At 36.7% G+C, this 15283-nt stretch overlaps 1 protein-coding gene across 1 annotated transcript in view; it reads left to right on the forward strand.

The window, feature by feature from the left end:
* grin2aa (glutamate receptor, ionotropic, N-methyl D-aspartate 2A, a) overlaps nt 1-15283 on the forward strand; it is a 150274-nt gene that overhangs the window by 128531 nt on the left and 6460 nt on the right. Inside the window, exons 6-11 of the mRNA XM_059555133.1 lie at nt 7528-7699; nt 8037-8190; nt 8597-8722; nt 9413-9642; nt 11844-12004; nt 13131-13318. Of these exons, the coding sequence (XP_059411116.1) occupies nt 7528-7699; nt 8037-8190; nt 8597-8722; nt 9413-9642; nt 11844-12004; nt 13131-13318 (1031 nt within the window). The remainder of the gene's footprint in view (nt 1-7527; nt 7700-8036; nt 8191-8596; nt 8723-9412; nt 9643-11843; nt 12005-13130; nt 13319-15283) is intronic.

The raw sequence follows: 15283 nt of genomic DNA on the forward strand, positions 1-15283 counted from the left end.
AAAACAATAAAATTTAGCAATTTTTTTTTTTCTAAAATTACAAGTAAAAAAAAAAAGAAAAAAAGTCAGTCATTCATAATCGCAACTTCATTGTGCTATTACTCCTTTCGAGCCGAATATCAAATAATTGGTCTTCTGAGCTCCCGACAGAATCAGGTGTTTTATATATGGGGAGTAGGCCTAGAATTATTTATTTATTTCAATGAATGTAATCAATTAGATATCATAATATTTAGGCTATAATATTATAAATCAGGTTGGTCTGTATTGGTGACGTAATATGTAAATGATATGCGTGCGGCCTGCGAGACTTGCACTTGGACCATAGTGCAGCCCAGTGGAAAAAAGTTGAGAATCACTGTGCTATAATGTTCCTAAACTCTGCTACCGGGGGGACTATGACCAGAATGTTGATGAGATCAAGAAGATAACAGAGGAAGAAACGGCCATCCTCGGTATGAAAGCACATTCAACGCACCGCATGAGAGAAGAGAGAGAACACGAGGAGGAAGCCTACATCAAGCCGCAGGCCAAAAATAAATAAAAAACTCTGCACACACTGTAAATAAATGCCAATTTATTTATTTATAGGTTTTTTTGTTGTTGTTTTTTTAAGAGTACTCACTTGTCATTTATGTAGGCTAAGGTCATTTTGGAAGGTTTAATTTTATATCCGTTTCTTATATGGTTTTATCTTATTTAAACTTTGTGTAATTTATTTAGGCTTATAATGGTTCTTATTTGTTTGGTTCCACAGTTTGCCGATTTTCAGTTTTTTTCAGCATGGTGGTATTTTTATTCGTTCTGGTAATAAAAGGTCTATATTTAATATCAGTGAGTTTTTTTTTGTCCTTTTCAAGCAATTGACGCTAATTCAAAAGTGAAGGTATGACGCGCACGCATTTATAAGCTATATATTTAAAAGCAATGAAGTGAGGAAAAAAGGTTAAATAAGACCGGTGTTTAAATGTTTTGCCCCTTGCTTGAGCAGCTTATTGTACAAACCTAGAAGTCAAATGCATGAATAATGCGGTTTATTTATATTTATATATTTTTAGAGTTTAAACTATGTCTATGACTATGAAAGATTATTAGGCTAATGTACTGTGATATGAGTCACAATGCTGAAAAATGATTTTTTTTTTGTCTTTTTCTTTTTTACATGATTTGAAATCAAAATAATGAACAGATGGTTGAGAAGTTGTGGACTAAACAGCCGCGGATCAGTAGAGGACTGCAAACGCGTCCCAATCAGTCCGTGCTGTTTCTGCACCACATACGTAACACACACGGACAGCATACGCACTGCAGACTTGGAGCAGGAGAGCTACTCCGGCTGCTCCAGTAGAGCGAGTGTTGCCATCTTCAGTTCCCTGGGAGCGTTTAAAAAACGTAAAAATAGTTTTTTGTCTGGTTTTCATGTTTGACGCGACATATTTCCCGCCGCGCGCTCTCTGTCCACTGTTTGACACGACATATTTCCTGCCGCGCGCTGTCCGTCCGCTAGTGCCCGTCTGTTTGTGACGCAAGTGTTTGTTTGTGTGTGAGTATGCGCGTGTGCATATTACTTAAGGGCTATTTAGAAAATCTAATTTATTGGACCTTCAAGGGGGGCGGGGTAAGCCATTAGGAGGGCGGGGCGCCCCCCTTATATAATGGTAGGGGAAACCCTGCCTTACTTCGACTCTGGGTCTGGGAACATTTCAGTTGCATTGCAGCCTTTATGGAGGTTCAGAAAGATCTCACATCTATATTTTTTAACTTGAGACAATAGTTATTTATTTAACTATAAAAAAATATAGTTGTGAATCATAACCGTATTTATTTATTTATTTATTTTTTTGGATGAATGAAACACTTTGCATCTTTGTTTTATTCGCACCAACATTATTTGATTTTAACATTTTGGAATAATTTATTTATATAGCATGCTTTTTTGTCTCACTGGTAAAGAACTTTTTTTTAATTTGAAACCAGATTTAAAAACTAAAACAAATACTCAATGTTGATTAAGAAACATCTTATTGAATGTGTGTTGATTGTGTTGTTTGGATTGTAGAAATATGGATTAGTTGCCTTTAATTTCACATGGTTACAGTTAATCTTTTCATTTAAGGCCAGTTCTATGTAGTTTCAATCCAATTCAAAAACAAAAGCTAAATGTTGATGTCTGTACCATCTATGTTTGTATTGAATGTAGGCTACTTACTGTGCAGTTACTGTTTTTTAATTTCAGATGTCAGTTTATAGTCAGTTTATAGTAATACCACATATTTTGTATTTATTGTATGCAGTTGTTCTTACCTGTGTAGTGGGCATGCACAGGATTACTAAAACGTGCGCACGATTACTATTGCGTTCCCTCGATTTACTATTTCGTTCACTCGATTTATAAATAGTGCGCACGATTTACTAATTCGTTCCCTCGATAGTGATCGTGTGCACGTCTTAGTACATTGAGGGAACAAATTAGTATATCGTGCGCACAATTTATTTATTTTTTCTTGCATGTCATGTGCGGAGCTCCGTACGACCAAATATTGTCCTATTATAAAAAAAAAACTATACAAAAAATACCCTTATGACTGGTTTTGTGGTCCAGGTTCACATATTGCATGACTTTAAAACAAAAGGTGAATTTTTGAAGAATGACTAAAAAGTATATGATATGATTACATGATATACAATCTTATTTAAGTAATGAAGTAGCAATGGCCAGTCTCAGTAGACTCCAGAAGACTCAGTTTGACTGTTACTGTGTCTGCTTTTATATGTTCGTGGTAGTTTTGTATTCTTTTTGGACCTCGAAAGCTCTCAGTCACCATTCATTGTAATTGCAGAGAAAAGTGTGACCTCAAAATAAGTAGATCTTCGAAATGTATCCTTTTTTGTTTAATGAAAGAAAGTCTGCAGGTCTGAAATGAAACAAAGATAACTACAAGATGACAGAATTTTTATTTTGATGATTGAACTAATACTTTAAGAGCAAAAAAGTGAACTATTTATGTGAAGATTCACCCTTTTGACCCAGTCTGACAGAAAGACAGTCTAACACTGACTGATCTTTGTCAGAGATAAATGCGGTATAATGATGTGGGAACGGCAGCTCATCTGGTATCCTCAGCTGTCGTTTTACCCTCTACTTCAGCTGCTGCTGAGGTCTGTAGATGCAGAAACTGATGCAGTGCCAGCTTGAAAAGCCACAGACACAGAGGAGACATGCTTCAGTGATCAGGACGCACACACACAAACACATGCAAACAATTCAAGATCACTCTGAGCCACTGAGATATTTCAAAGCAAATGTGAGAATTCAGATATCTATCAGCTCAGACTATCACCTCCAACTTTTACCTCTTAGGTTTAACTCACACATTTTCACACATTGTGTTGTCTTGGCAAATGATCACATTAAGTTGCCTCATATATATATAGAGTTCCCCGAGAGATGCTTAGCACTTGTTGGCCCTTTTGCCTTCTGTCTGCGGTCCAGCTCACCCCTAAACCATCTCGATTAGGTTCAGGTCCGGTGACTGTGGAGGCCAGGTCATCTGGCGCAGCACCCCATCACTCTCCTTCTTGGTCAAATAGCCCTTGATGCCTTCAGTGTGACTCTACAATTTTCATAGTCATGAAAATAAAGAAAACTCTTTGAATGAGAAGGTGTGTCCAAACTTTTGGTCAGTACTATATATATATATATATATATAATCTCTAAAAGAACTAGAAGAAACAAACATGGTGGAAAGTGTCTTCATAAGAATGTAATTGGTGTAGTAAAGGCAGTGAGGAAGTGGTCTGTTGATATAAGGGAGCCCCTCGAAATGTGAGGAAGACTGTAATAATATGGATTCTGCCTTGTGAGAGTTAGAATAGAGCCTCTGCAGGAGCCGGGGGAATTCATCGTGTGCGTCATAGCCAGCGCAGAGGGGAAGAGATTGATTTTAAACTGGATTTTGCCTAGGCAGTCGAATGTGTGTCTCTCTCATTGTGGAGACAGGAAAGTTTGTTCATTTCTGCAGTCAGAAAGCATACAGCCACTTCTTGCTGCCAAAAACACTCCTCTGCTTTTATATGATCAGTGCTAGGCTAGATTTACAATAAGCTTTTTTTTTAACACGATAACAGGGAACAAAAATGGCATAGCTCAGCTCAGTCTTTTGTAGACTGCACTATCTGCATTGTAGAGTCATTTATTTTGTTCAGGTACTGGGTATAGAGCAGCTAGGACAATGAGGCAAGTGGTTAAAAGTGAAAATTCACTTCTTAAAAGTGTAGTAATGTTTATTTTAATGATAATTTTGTTGAACAGAACACCTTATTTTATTTATTTATTTATTCATTCATTCAAACTTTCTCTGCCTTAATAATGAAGGCTTATGCAATGCACAATTTTGAGCTGCAATACATTTTTTCTTTTAAATAAAATATTTTTATAAAAATTTTGATAAGCAGAGTCATTTTTCTTTGTTTTGTTTCGTTTCGTTCTACCTCTGGCATCTCCAGTAATGACTTTCACTTTCTCTGGGCAGACATAATGGAGGCATTTGCATTATTCTGAGGTCTCTGAAACAAATATTTATAGTCTTTGCATGCAGTCTACTGTACATTGGGGCCCTAATAGGGACTACATCAAATGAAAAATAGTTTGCAGTGAGAAGAAGGAATTCTTCTCGCATGGGAGCAATCTTTGGAGACAAAGTATACTCATAAGTGTTTTTTTTTCTAAGTGTTGATCTGTTTAAAGAACATAGAGAGCCGAGTCTTAATTAACTTCAATCTAAAAGTTAAATGAGGCTCCCAGGTGGCTTTATTAGTTTGAGTGTTGTCTGTGTGAACTCTATGGAGCAGTGGAGGTTCTCCACTCACAGATGGTGACATGATTACTAATGCAGCTCTGTCCTGTTTTCAACCCTGTCATTTTTTTCTTCACTAAAGTACACTTTTCTCTACAAATTTAGCTACTTCGTACAACTGTCAGCTAATTGGAGAGTTTTCTACTGTATATACACTCCAGAAACTCATAATTATGTCCAGAACATGCCTCCCCCAGAATGTACGTTGTGCAAACTTGTAGATAAGGATCTGAGCTGTTAACCAAAAGGTTGTATGTTTAAACCCAACAAGGGACAGTCCCTTAACCACTGCCGTTTTACCCTTGAGCAAAGCACTTAACCCCAGGCTACCTCAGCGGGACTGGCCCTGAAATAAGTGTTCTCTAAACTGTCTTGGACAAAACCAAAAGTTTTGCACATTTCTGACTCAGTATAAGGATCAATTAAAAAATTAAGAAAATATGCACAAATCTGAATAAGTAAACAAATCACTTGCTGATTTGGCAAAAAAAATAAATAAATAAACCTTTAAACCTTTTGATCTAATTCTGGTTTAAAATGTAAATGTAATGATAAATCATTTTTAAATGTAGCATCTACATTGCATTTGTTTGTGTTTTTGCCAAATGTTTTTCTTTTTATTAATTTAACACATGTAACGTGATTTATTAATTTAAATGTAAAAAACAAAAAAACTAATTAGTATAACCTAAATGTGTTCATTAATTTGAATGAATCAAATATAAGCAAATAAACTGGCAAATAAATAGACATATTTAAAACTTTTTTATCTAAATCTTGTTTAAAAATGTCATTAAATGTAACAATAAAGTTATTTGTTTATTTACCTTTTTACTCTTAAGTTAATAAAATTGGCAATTAATTAAATTATAATTAAATAAATTGGTAAAATTGATATCAAGCATTTTTGACACTCCTACTACTTGCCAGGTATAAACATGAATGTATCTGACTAACCACTTGTGATTGGATTACCCATATTTTAATATCAAGTGTAAACAAGGCTTTGTCTGGGTGAGGTAGTGCTCTAGGATGAATTCAGCAAAGAAATAAATAAAAACTGAATGGGAGTATGAACACCAAATGTGCTGTAAGCTGTGGTAATGCAGGTTCTACTTTAGTCGACCCCTTCTGACTGTGTATAAAAACAGGACCTTCTCCCCCAGTCCAAATGAAATAATCATCTTAATTGCCCTGTAAATAGAATTGTCTTCCTCCTCGCTTGGGAAAACAGGAACCCCTCTGCAATTTAGCGCCGCACAGATTGGCGTTGGTCTTTACGAGGCATCAGAAATCTCCAGCTGACTGCATTTTTCACCAGAGGTTTGGCACTCCCTTGATGGCTCCCTGAGGGGCTCTCAAGGGAAAGCCTACTATTCATTGTAATTAAGAAATTTCTTCACTGCCAGCAGCGAAAGGCTTTATCGTTCATGCATCAGCACACTATACCTACTGTACTGTAATCCCAGCTAGCGAATGGTCTGCGCAAGCAGGCTGCTGTCCAAAATATGCTTTAGACACAGTGCAGCTAAATACAATTGTGACTCCTCTTCTGAGTGCTTAATCCCACTCTGTTCACACAGATTGCTTATTGTGTACATGCAGTGGAAAATCATGTGAAGTTCACACACGCAGTATATAGTAACTGCACTAAAGGAGGTTAACAAAGATAACAACAATCATTTGTTTGTAATTTCATGTTTGTGGTGAGATTAAAATGTATAAATATAATATATAAAATAGTATATATAATTTCAATATGTACTTTTTAAACCAGTTTTTGTGATGTGAAGTAACACTTTGATATACTGTAATTTGTGATATACATAGTCATGAAATCAAAGACAAGTGCTCAGCTTAATTTCCCAAAAATTTAAATTGCAACAATTAAAATAAAATAGAATTTGTCAAATTCATAAATTATGGTCCAGAGAGAGCACATTGTTTAAAAGCAAAAGGCCACTTTGTAAATTAAAATTTGTGGGAATTGTGGTAATTTCTTTCATCCCAAATGTTGAGGTCAGTATGATTTTTTTAATAGTTTGTGAAAGATGTCTTTTATAAGGCTGCATTTATTTGATTAAAAATATAGTAAAAATAGTAATACTGTTACATTTTATTACAATTTAAAGTTACTTTTTTTTCTATTTAAATATACTTTAAAATGTAATTTATTCCTGTGATGAAAATGCTGAAGTTTCAGCATCATTACTCCATTCTTCAGTGTCACATGATCCTTCAGAAATCATTTTATTATGCATTCTAATCATTCTAATATTCGAACAGAATTCTGATTTGGTGCTCAAGTACCATTATTGTAAATGCTTAGCACAGTTTTAGTGCTTAATAATTTTGTGGGAAAAATGTCTTCATTTTCTTAATTTCTTTCAGGATTTGATTAATATAGAACAGCATTCAGTATTTTTTAGTAACAATGTAAGTCTTTACTTTGACTTTGAATCAATTTAATGCATCACTGCTGAATGAAAAGTATGTCTTTATTAAAAAAATTATAATAATAAAATCTTATTAAACCATCTAAAGACATCTCTCCCTATGCATGGAACAATCCAGAAAATGGATCAGTCAGTTAAGCTTGAAATGGTCCTGACATCATAAATCAGATATTCTGCTTTAAGTTAAACTGTGATTAATGTGCTCTATCCATCAGCAACACCACCGAGGGAGGAGGAACGTACATTAAAAAGTGCTGCAAAGGCTTCTGCATCGACATCCTGAAGAAAATCGCTCGGAACGTGAAGTTCACCTATGACCTTTATCTGGTGACCAATGGGAAGCACGGCAAGAAGATCAACAATGTGTGGAACGGCATGGTGGGAGAGGTGAGAAGATTTCAATAGCCAAATCTACCGATGCGATTTGTTACTGAATGCTGCTTTTCCATTTACGGAGCTAAACAAAGGTTAGACTGAAGAAAGTTTTGTTCTCCCTCTCATGCTCTCCACTGGAAGTCATTTTGTAACAGTCAAAGCCTGATAGTAATCAAATGTGAAATTGGGGAAAGGACCTACATATTTGTTCAATTTGGATCCAGAGAGAGTGAAACGCTGGAACAAAAGTTTCATTTGGCTACAAAAATGAATCAAAATATCCCAGGTGTCCTGAATATAAACTCTGCAGCTTAACTAAACCCCTGTGTCATCTTGTCTCCTTCAACAGGTGGTGAACAAAAAAGCAGTCATGGCCGTGGGCTCCCTGACAATCAATGAGGAGCGCTCAGAGGTCATCGATTTCTCTGTCCCCTTCGTGGAAACGGGGATTAGTGTGATGGTATCGCGTAGCAACGGAACCGTCTCCCCATCAGCGTTTTTAGGTAACTATCTGCACGGCACAGCAGCTGTTTTCTCAACGATCGTCTTATTTCCACCTGTCATAATATTGAAGTCTCTCCACCAATCAGACCCCAGATCAGATAGAGTTGCCCACAAATCCGCTGAAGTGGGCCTCTTTTAGATTCATAGCACCCTGAGTGCTCCTTTATGCTTGATGGCACTAGATCAGCAACCCATTATTTAATTAGCATAAGGCCAATAATTACAGGGTCTGAGAAAGTTCCCCAATGGACACTTGCCAGTTTCGCATTTGCTTCCCACGGTAAAGCTCTTTAATCTCTTCAGCTTGTCTATAGTCACACATCAAGCAGAATGCCTGGATGATAGTCGCTGACTGTGACTTCTTTTTCCCCGATCTACCTGTCTCTCGCTCCTCCTTCGCTGCAGAGCCCTTCAGTGCGTCTGTGTGGGTGATGATGTTTGTGATGCTGTTACTGGTGACTGCGATGGCTGTCTTCATGTTTGAGTATATCAGCCCCCTGGGCTTCAACAGGAACCTAGCTCAGGGCAAAGGTACGTAACTAGCACTCTCAGCTACTCCCTCCCTCCCTCCACGGTTCCTCCTCCGTTTCCCCTGCAATGCAGTCGGTCTGTCAGTTTTAGACACACTAGTAAATCCTTGCCCTGCTCTGATAGAGCGTCTCACGTTTGCACCACAAACCTTGTTCTTTTGCAAAACATTAAGGCTTAATTTATTCTTAATTTGGGTGCTGAGTGGTTTCGGGGTCGGAGTTAGTTCAATAAAGTTCAATTCATTTTCATTGGATTCAAGTGGATCAGATTTAATTCATGTAGCCTCATTTGGAGTGCCTTTGTTATGTGGCACTGAAAAGCATTTCTTCTCTTGTTAGACTACTCATTTAAAGCTTCGATTTTCAAAAGGGAGGCACGTCAAAGCAATCTAAAGATAAATCAGCTGTCTATCTCTTCAGCCACCTTACAAAGGAATCGTTCTAGGCTTACTTCTGTGTATTTATCGTAATGTCTTGCATGCAGTTTCACTTATATGAAAACAAAAGGCCGGTGAACTTTTCAAGAATATGAAGATTAACAGCTGAGCAGCAGGAAGCTGTACTTTGGCTTTATTCTGTGCAAGTGCTCTAATGACCGTGAAGAGGGGAGATTATGTTATATCTGAAATGAAAGAACTGAGAAAGGCTTTGGCACGAATGAAGGATGTTAATGAAAACGCATCTTCTGCAGACCCCCACGGACCATCCTTCACCATGGGCAAAGCAGTCTGGCTGTTGTGGGGCCTGGTATTTAACAACTCCGTGCCCGTGCAAAACCCCAAAGGCACTACCAGTAAATTCATAGTGTCCATCTGGGCCTTCTTTGCTGTCATCTTCCTGGCCAGTTACACTGCCAACCTGGCTGCTTTCATGATCCAGGAGGAATTTGTGGACCAAGTGACAGGTCTAAGCGACAAAAAGGTAAAACAATATTTATACACTATTGTTCACATTTTTGTTTGTTTATTTATTCATTTATTAAGAAATGAAAACTTTTATTCTGCAAGAATGCAATACATTAATCAAAGGGAGAGTAAAATATTTTCATGTTCAGAAATATTTACTGAAATAAATGTCTGTTCATCAAGATTTATCATGATTTACACAAAAATATAAAGTAGAACAACTGTTTTCATCATTTAGAATAATACTAGGAAAGGCTTCTTGAGCTGCAAATTAGCATATTAAGATGATTCCTGAAGGATCGTGTGATATTGAAGAGTAGAATAATGGCTGCTTAAAATTTCAGCTTTAACATCAAAGGAATAAATTAAATTTTGAAATTTATTAAAATAGAAAAAAGTTATATTTAATTATAAAAATATTTCACAATATTAAAGTTCTTGCGTTTAGCACATGTAAGGATATTTATTGATAGATTATGTGTCTTTGTGTGTGTGTGTGTGTGTGTGTGTCTCCTAAAGATCTAATGAAAGCTCGGCCACTGATGGCAGCACAGTGGTTTCGATCCTTTAATAGTGCAACAAAGTAATTTGACCTTTGGTAAGACGTTGCAGTCTCTGCTGGGTATTTACTGCAGTCTGCAGGGTTTACTTTGCAGGCTTGAAGTTTTGTCGGGCGCTGGATGTTTTGTTCATGAGACTCATATCCAAGACTAACAAGTGCTCCTCCTTTACATGAAAACAAAGTTTTCACAACTGATTAGTATTTATTTCAGAGAGAGAATGCACAAGAATCTTTCATGAGAATCCTTCACCACGCCAGTATGCTGCTGTGAGTGTTGAATGACAATAAGCTTGAGCCTTCTTTAAAATCATTTGGATGCTTGGAAGGTTTAAAAAGGACTATGCATTGCATTGCAGAACTAGTCTGTGAAGAGAAAAACAGAAGAATAAAGACTACTGATGGCCTATACTATAAAAGAATATATATAGAATAGAATAGAATAGAATAGAATAATATTTTCAGGTATTACCGTTAATTAAAGGCCTGTTTAAGTAGTTGTGGTATTGGAGCTAGTCAAAAATTTAGAATAATAGTCAAAAATATGGCAAAACAAGTAGTTGCCCAAGTGAAAAATATCCTGTTGGAAAATAATCTCTTCAATCACGAAAAAAGCCTAAAGCTATTTCACATAGATTGTGAACTTTCTTATGTAGCGGTGAGCTCTATTAAAGCAGAATAATTTGTCTTGTTCAGCTGGACTTTTTGTTGGTGTTTTACTGTAAGCTCAGCATTTGAGAATGGTGTGGTGCTGTGATGCACAATTTCATCCACAGAATCCAAAGAATTGTGGTTCTGTACAAGTCCAGATAAGAATATATGTATGACTGTGTATTCTTCCTGATTCCCCAATATATATATATATATATATATATATATATATATATATATACTTTTTTTTTTTTTTTTGGCTATTCAGAGAAATATTGCTGCCCTGTGAAAATGAATAACCAAACTGAGTCAAGCACCTTGAAAGTGTGCTTTGGCAAGAGAGCAGCAGGTGTAGACTGGCTCGAGAAGAGCTCCTCAGCTACTTGTTCCAGACAAAAAGGTCACTGTTTGGCATGTAATGGAGAATAAATGGTATAATAAGACATGCAATGTCCGTTCTCTGAAATAGAAGTCAAAAGGAAAGTTGAATTCATGTATTATATGGACTTGAGGAAAAAGAAGATATGAAGAGCAAGAGGAAATAGCTTAAAATGAAGCCCGGGGCCAGCACTCAGAATAGAGCCACAACTCTGGTCAAATAGTCAACAAACAAACACATTCAAAAACATGCCCAGTCTACTGGCAAACTGCTTCTTTTCTAAAGCTCATTGATCAAAGAAGCAAGCAGCTGATATAAATTCTTGCATTATGATTGGCAGGATTAGATTACAAGATGTTTCACAATATTATTTAGATATTTAACATTTCTTATAGTAACTGTATAATATGGTTTCTGTACGTACTATAGGGAATGACAAGTTCTTTGTAAAATCTAAAGATTTGTGTTGTAAAACACTTTTGGTTCTTATTAGAAGCAGTAATTTTATGAGTGTGAGTGATAAAACTCAATGTTCAAGTTTTTTATCATTTGTATTTATAGCCATGAAAGCATTTTATTTCCTGCTGTGCTTTTATTGATCATTTATTTCATTTTTTTAACTTTGCAGTTTCAGAGTCCCTACTCCTACTCCCCTCCTTTCCGCTTTGGAACGGTTCCTAACGGGAGCACAGAGAGAAACATTCGTAAGAACTACCCCGACATGCACCAGTACATGGTGAAGTACCATCAGTCTGGGGTGAACGACGCACTGGTCAGCTTGAAGACTGGGTATGTATTTCACACCCTCCCACACTGTGTTTATCTGGTCAGTCTGAGCAGAATGGGTGAATTAGTGAATTAGTCATTGTTTTTGCTGGCATATAAATAGCCCTAGTTCCTTTTTTTTAATTCAGCTTCGTATAATTGAAATACAGTTAATACTGCCATAATACTGAATATTATAAGGTACTGTACAGTGAAAGAAGCGCAGTAGATAGGCACGAGTAATATTAAACAGCATTTATTAAATCTCTGAACTGCAGCAAGACTTTGTCTTTGTACATTGGCAGATGGGTACAGCACAAGCACACTATTAAATTACCTTACAGTATATCAATAAAGCATAGATTATTTCTTTTGCAAGTGCACAGCATCATTACTCGCAGCTTGGCATGTCTCTATACACTGCAGATCCACCATTACAAAATAATCATTGAGCAAATCTACTGGATGTCAGCGCGATCCCTGAGTTACATTTGACATTCTTGAAATGTCAGACAAGCAGACTAATGAGTCTTAGACAAAGGCTTTTTCAACAGAGAGATCGAGTTTGACAAGCAGCTCACCGTGGCTCAAAATAGTTTTTAGGTGGGGTCTAAAGTCGGGTGCACTGTTTGAGACAAATTTCAGAGATCGTACAAGATTTCTATCATGAGCTGGTCATATGATGGCTGTCTAATAAAGAAGCCCAAATTTCCTTATGTTGCAACTGAGATTTTACAGAATCTCCGAGGAGCCTCACAAGCACCAAAGATAAAATTAAAGACGGAAATTAACTATTCTATTAACTAAACTATACTTTAAAGTATGTAAAAATAATTCTAAACTTTTCTGCTCCATTTTGCAGACACCATTTTGACAACCCCTTGCATTAAACATTAGGCTGAAGTCAGTCAAATAGCTTTTATTGCTCTGTTTTTCACTCTCTGTTTGCTTCTGGTGTAATCGCACCCAGTGCTGTCTCTCACCTTAAGCTTGTGACTGCTTCTGCATCATTGCTGTAAAGTTAAAATGTGTTATGATTCATTGGAGGCTTTTGGTGACATGGCAGTGCTGCTAAGGCATGTGAATGACTCATAACATTTAACCTCTCTATTTGCATCTGAATAGTGTCTGTGCTCTTTCCCTTCACCAGCAAACTTGATGCCTTCATATATGACGCAGCTGTGCTGAACTACATGGCCGGAAGGGATGAGGGCTGTAAACTAGTGACCATTGGTAGTGGCTATATCTTTGCTACCACTGGCTATGGCATTGCGCTGCAGAAAGGGTCAGCCTGGAAGCGCTCTGTGGATCTGGCCATTTTGGCTATTATTGGAGATGGTAAGTGCTTGCATACCTGGCAGCAGTGCATTTTAGAAATAACAAATTGAGAGACGTATTAACCCACTGAGAACAAAGTTGTACAAGCACTAATGATCTTTCCATGGAGTCCCCAACATAGTACTATAAGTATTTAAATCCTTATTAAATATGTATGCAGTGTTGGGAATGTTCACTTTCTACATGAACTAGTTCAAAGTTCAATTCACAAATTTAAAATGAACTAGTTCAGTTCATAGTTCAAACTACAAAATTTTGAACTAAAGTTCACAGTTCCAAAAATGAACTAGTTCATAGTTCTTTTTTTCCATACCTTGCTGCGAGCTATTATTTTTCAAAATTATTGCCACAGCCCATATAGAATCACAGACCGCAATTATTTTATCAGTTTTAACAATGAAGCTATGCGTCAGATTTCATCTTCATATCCAATTTTGAATTATCCAACCAGGGTTTACATTAGCATTGAGGGGACAGCATTTCCCCATTGTTGCTTTAATGCTTTGCCTCCCATTCTCACCGACCTTGTCATAAACATCATAAAATTGTTTTAAATGGTCATACGCCTTCTTGCTACATGCTGCTGTCGTTTGCTGTTTTCTTTTTTTATTTGATGACGCGTCACGCATGCGGCGGACGGCGGTGCGACACTGGTGGCTGGTGTTGCCAGATTGGGTGTTTTTCCGCTACATATTAAGACCCGTTTACGGTTTGTTTTAGCCGGGTTTTCGCCTGGAAGGCTCTATAGTAATCTGGCACCCTATTGAACAAAGTTAACCTGAGAGAGCGTGCCGTTCACAGACACCAGAATGAACGAGTTCACAGTAACGTTCATCAGGCAGAAATACAGCACGTTCAGTTCACGTTCGCCCAAAATATGAACGAGTTCATGAACTATCGTTAGCAACAGCAGACACCTCTGGAGCGCAAGCGCCCAAAAGCTTTGGAAAAAAGCAGAAAGCGGTGCACCTAGTGTTTACAACGCGTTTTTAGGTGCGACATGTGAACAGCCCTGTAATGGTCACAAAAAAAATATTTATAATACTGGTAACACATTATTTTACAGTGCCCTTGTTACACGTTACATGTACTTATTTTTATAGTAACAATAAATTATGCATAATTACATGCAAGTAACCCTAAGCCAAACCCTAATCCTAGCTCAGAAAATTAATTTTGAAATGTAATATTCAAAGTGACAATGCAATATGTAAAATGGCAATGTGTTTTTTTAATTAAATTGAAATTGTCCCATACATATTTGCAACATTTAGCGCAAAATGAAAATTCAATTATATAATTTAAATGTACATTTTTTACACTAGTTTTAATATGTAAATTAAAAACATATTTTAACGCTTTATAAGTTACAAAATTAAAATGAAACTGTATTACCCAAACTGATTAGAAATGTTTAACATGTCCAATCAAAAACTGTAGCAAAATTATAATTTAAATGCTGTTTTTCCTAAATGCATTTAAACTTATGGGTAGGACACATGGGGTTGCATTTTCATTGTGATAGCACATGATAATTTTAGCAAACGTCAGTGTGAATTTCAAAATGCATTCTGAGCCAAATGTGCAACAAAATGGTAGCAAAAATGGTGATTTAAATGTCTTTTTCTTTGTTTATTCTATATTTGAATTTGGTTTGAATTGCATTTTCATTAAATACCCAAATACCCCAGTCAATGTGGATCTGAAAATGCATTCCGAGCCGATCACGCCCCAAACTGTCAATCGTTATATGAAGGCGGGGCACAGCAACAAGACACAAAATATGTCAATACACTTATTTGTTTGCCACCTTACAACATGGCTACACTGGATGCAACAGTTGTTGTGTCGCATCCCGACATAGACAGCATCACTGATTGTTTCATTTGCATCGTTTTATTTGTTGTGCCGCTCGCATCTGATGTAGATAGGGTGTTACCTTCCTCTCTTCTAACCCATAATAGA

This window comes from Carassius carassius, chromosome 1 (assembly GCF_963082965.1).
Source record: "Carassius carassius chromosome 1, fCarCar2.1, whole genome shotgun sequence".
NCBI classification, from domain to species: domain Eukaryota; kingdom Metazoa; phylum Chordata; class Actinopteri; order Cypriniformes; family Cyprinidae; genus Carassius; species Carassius carassius.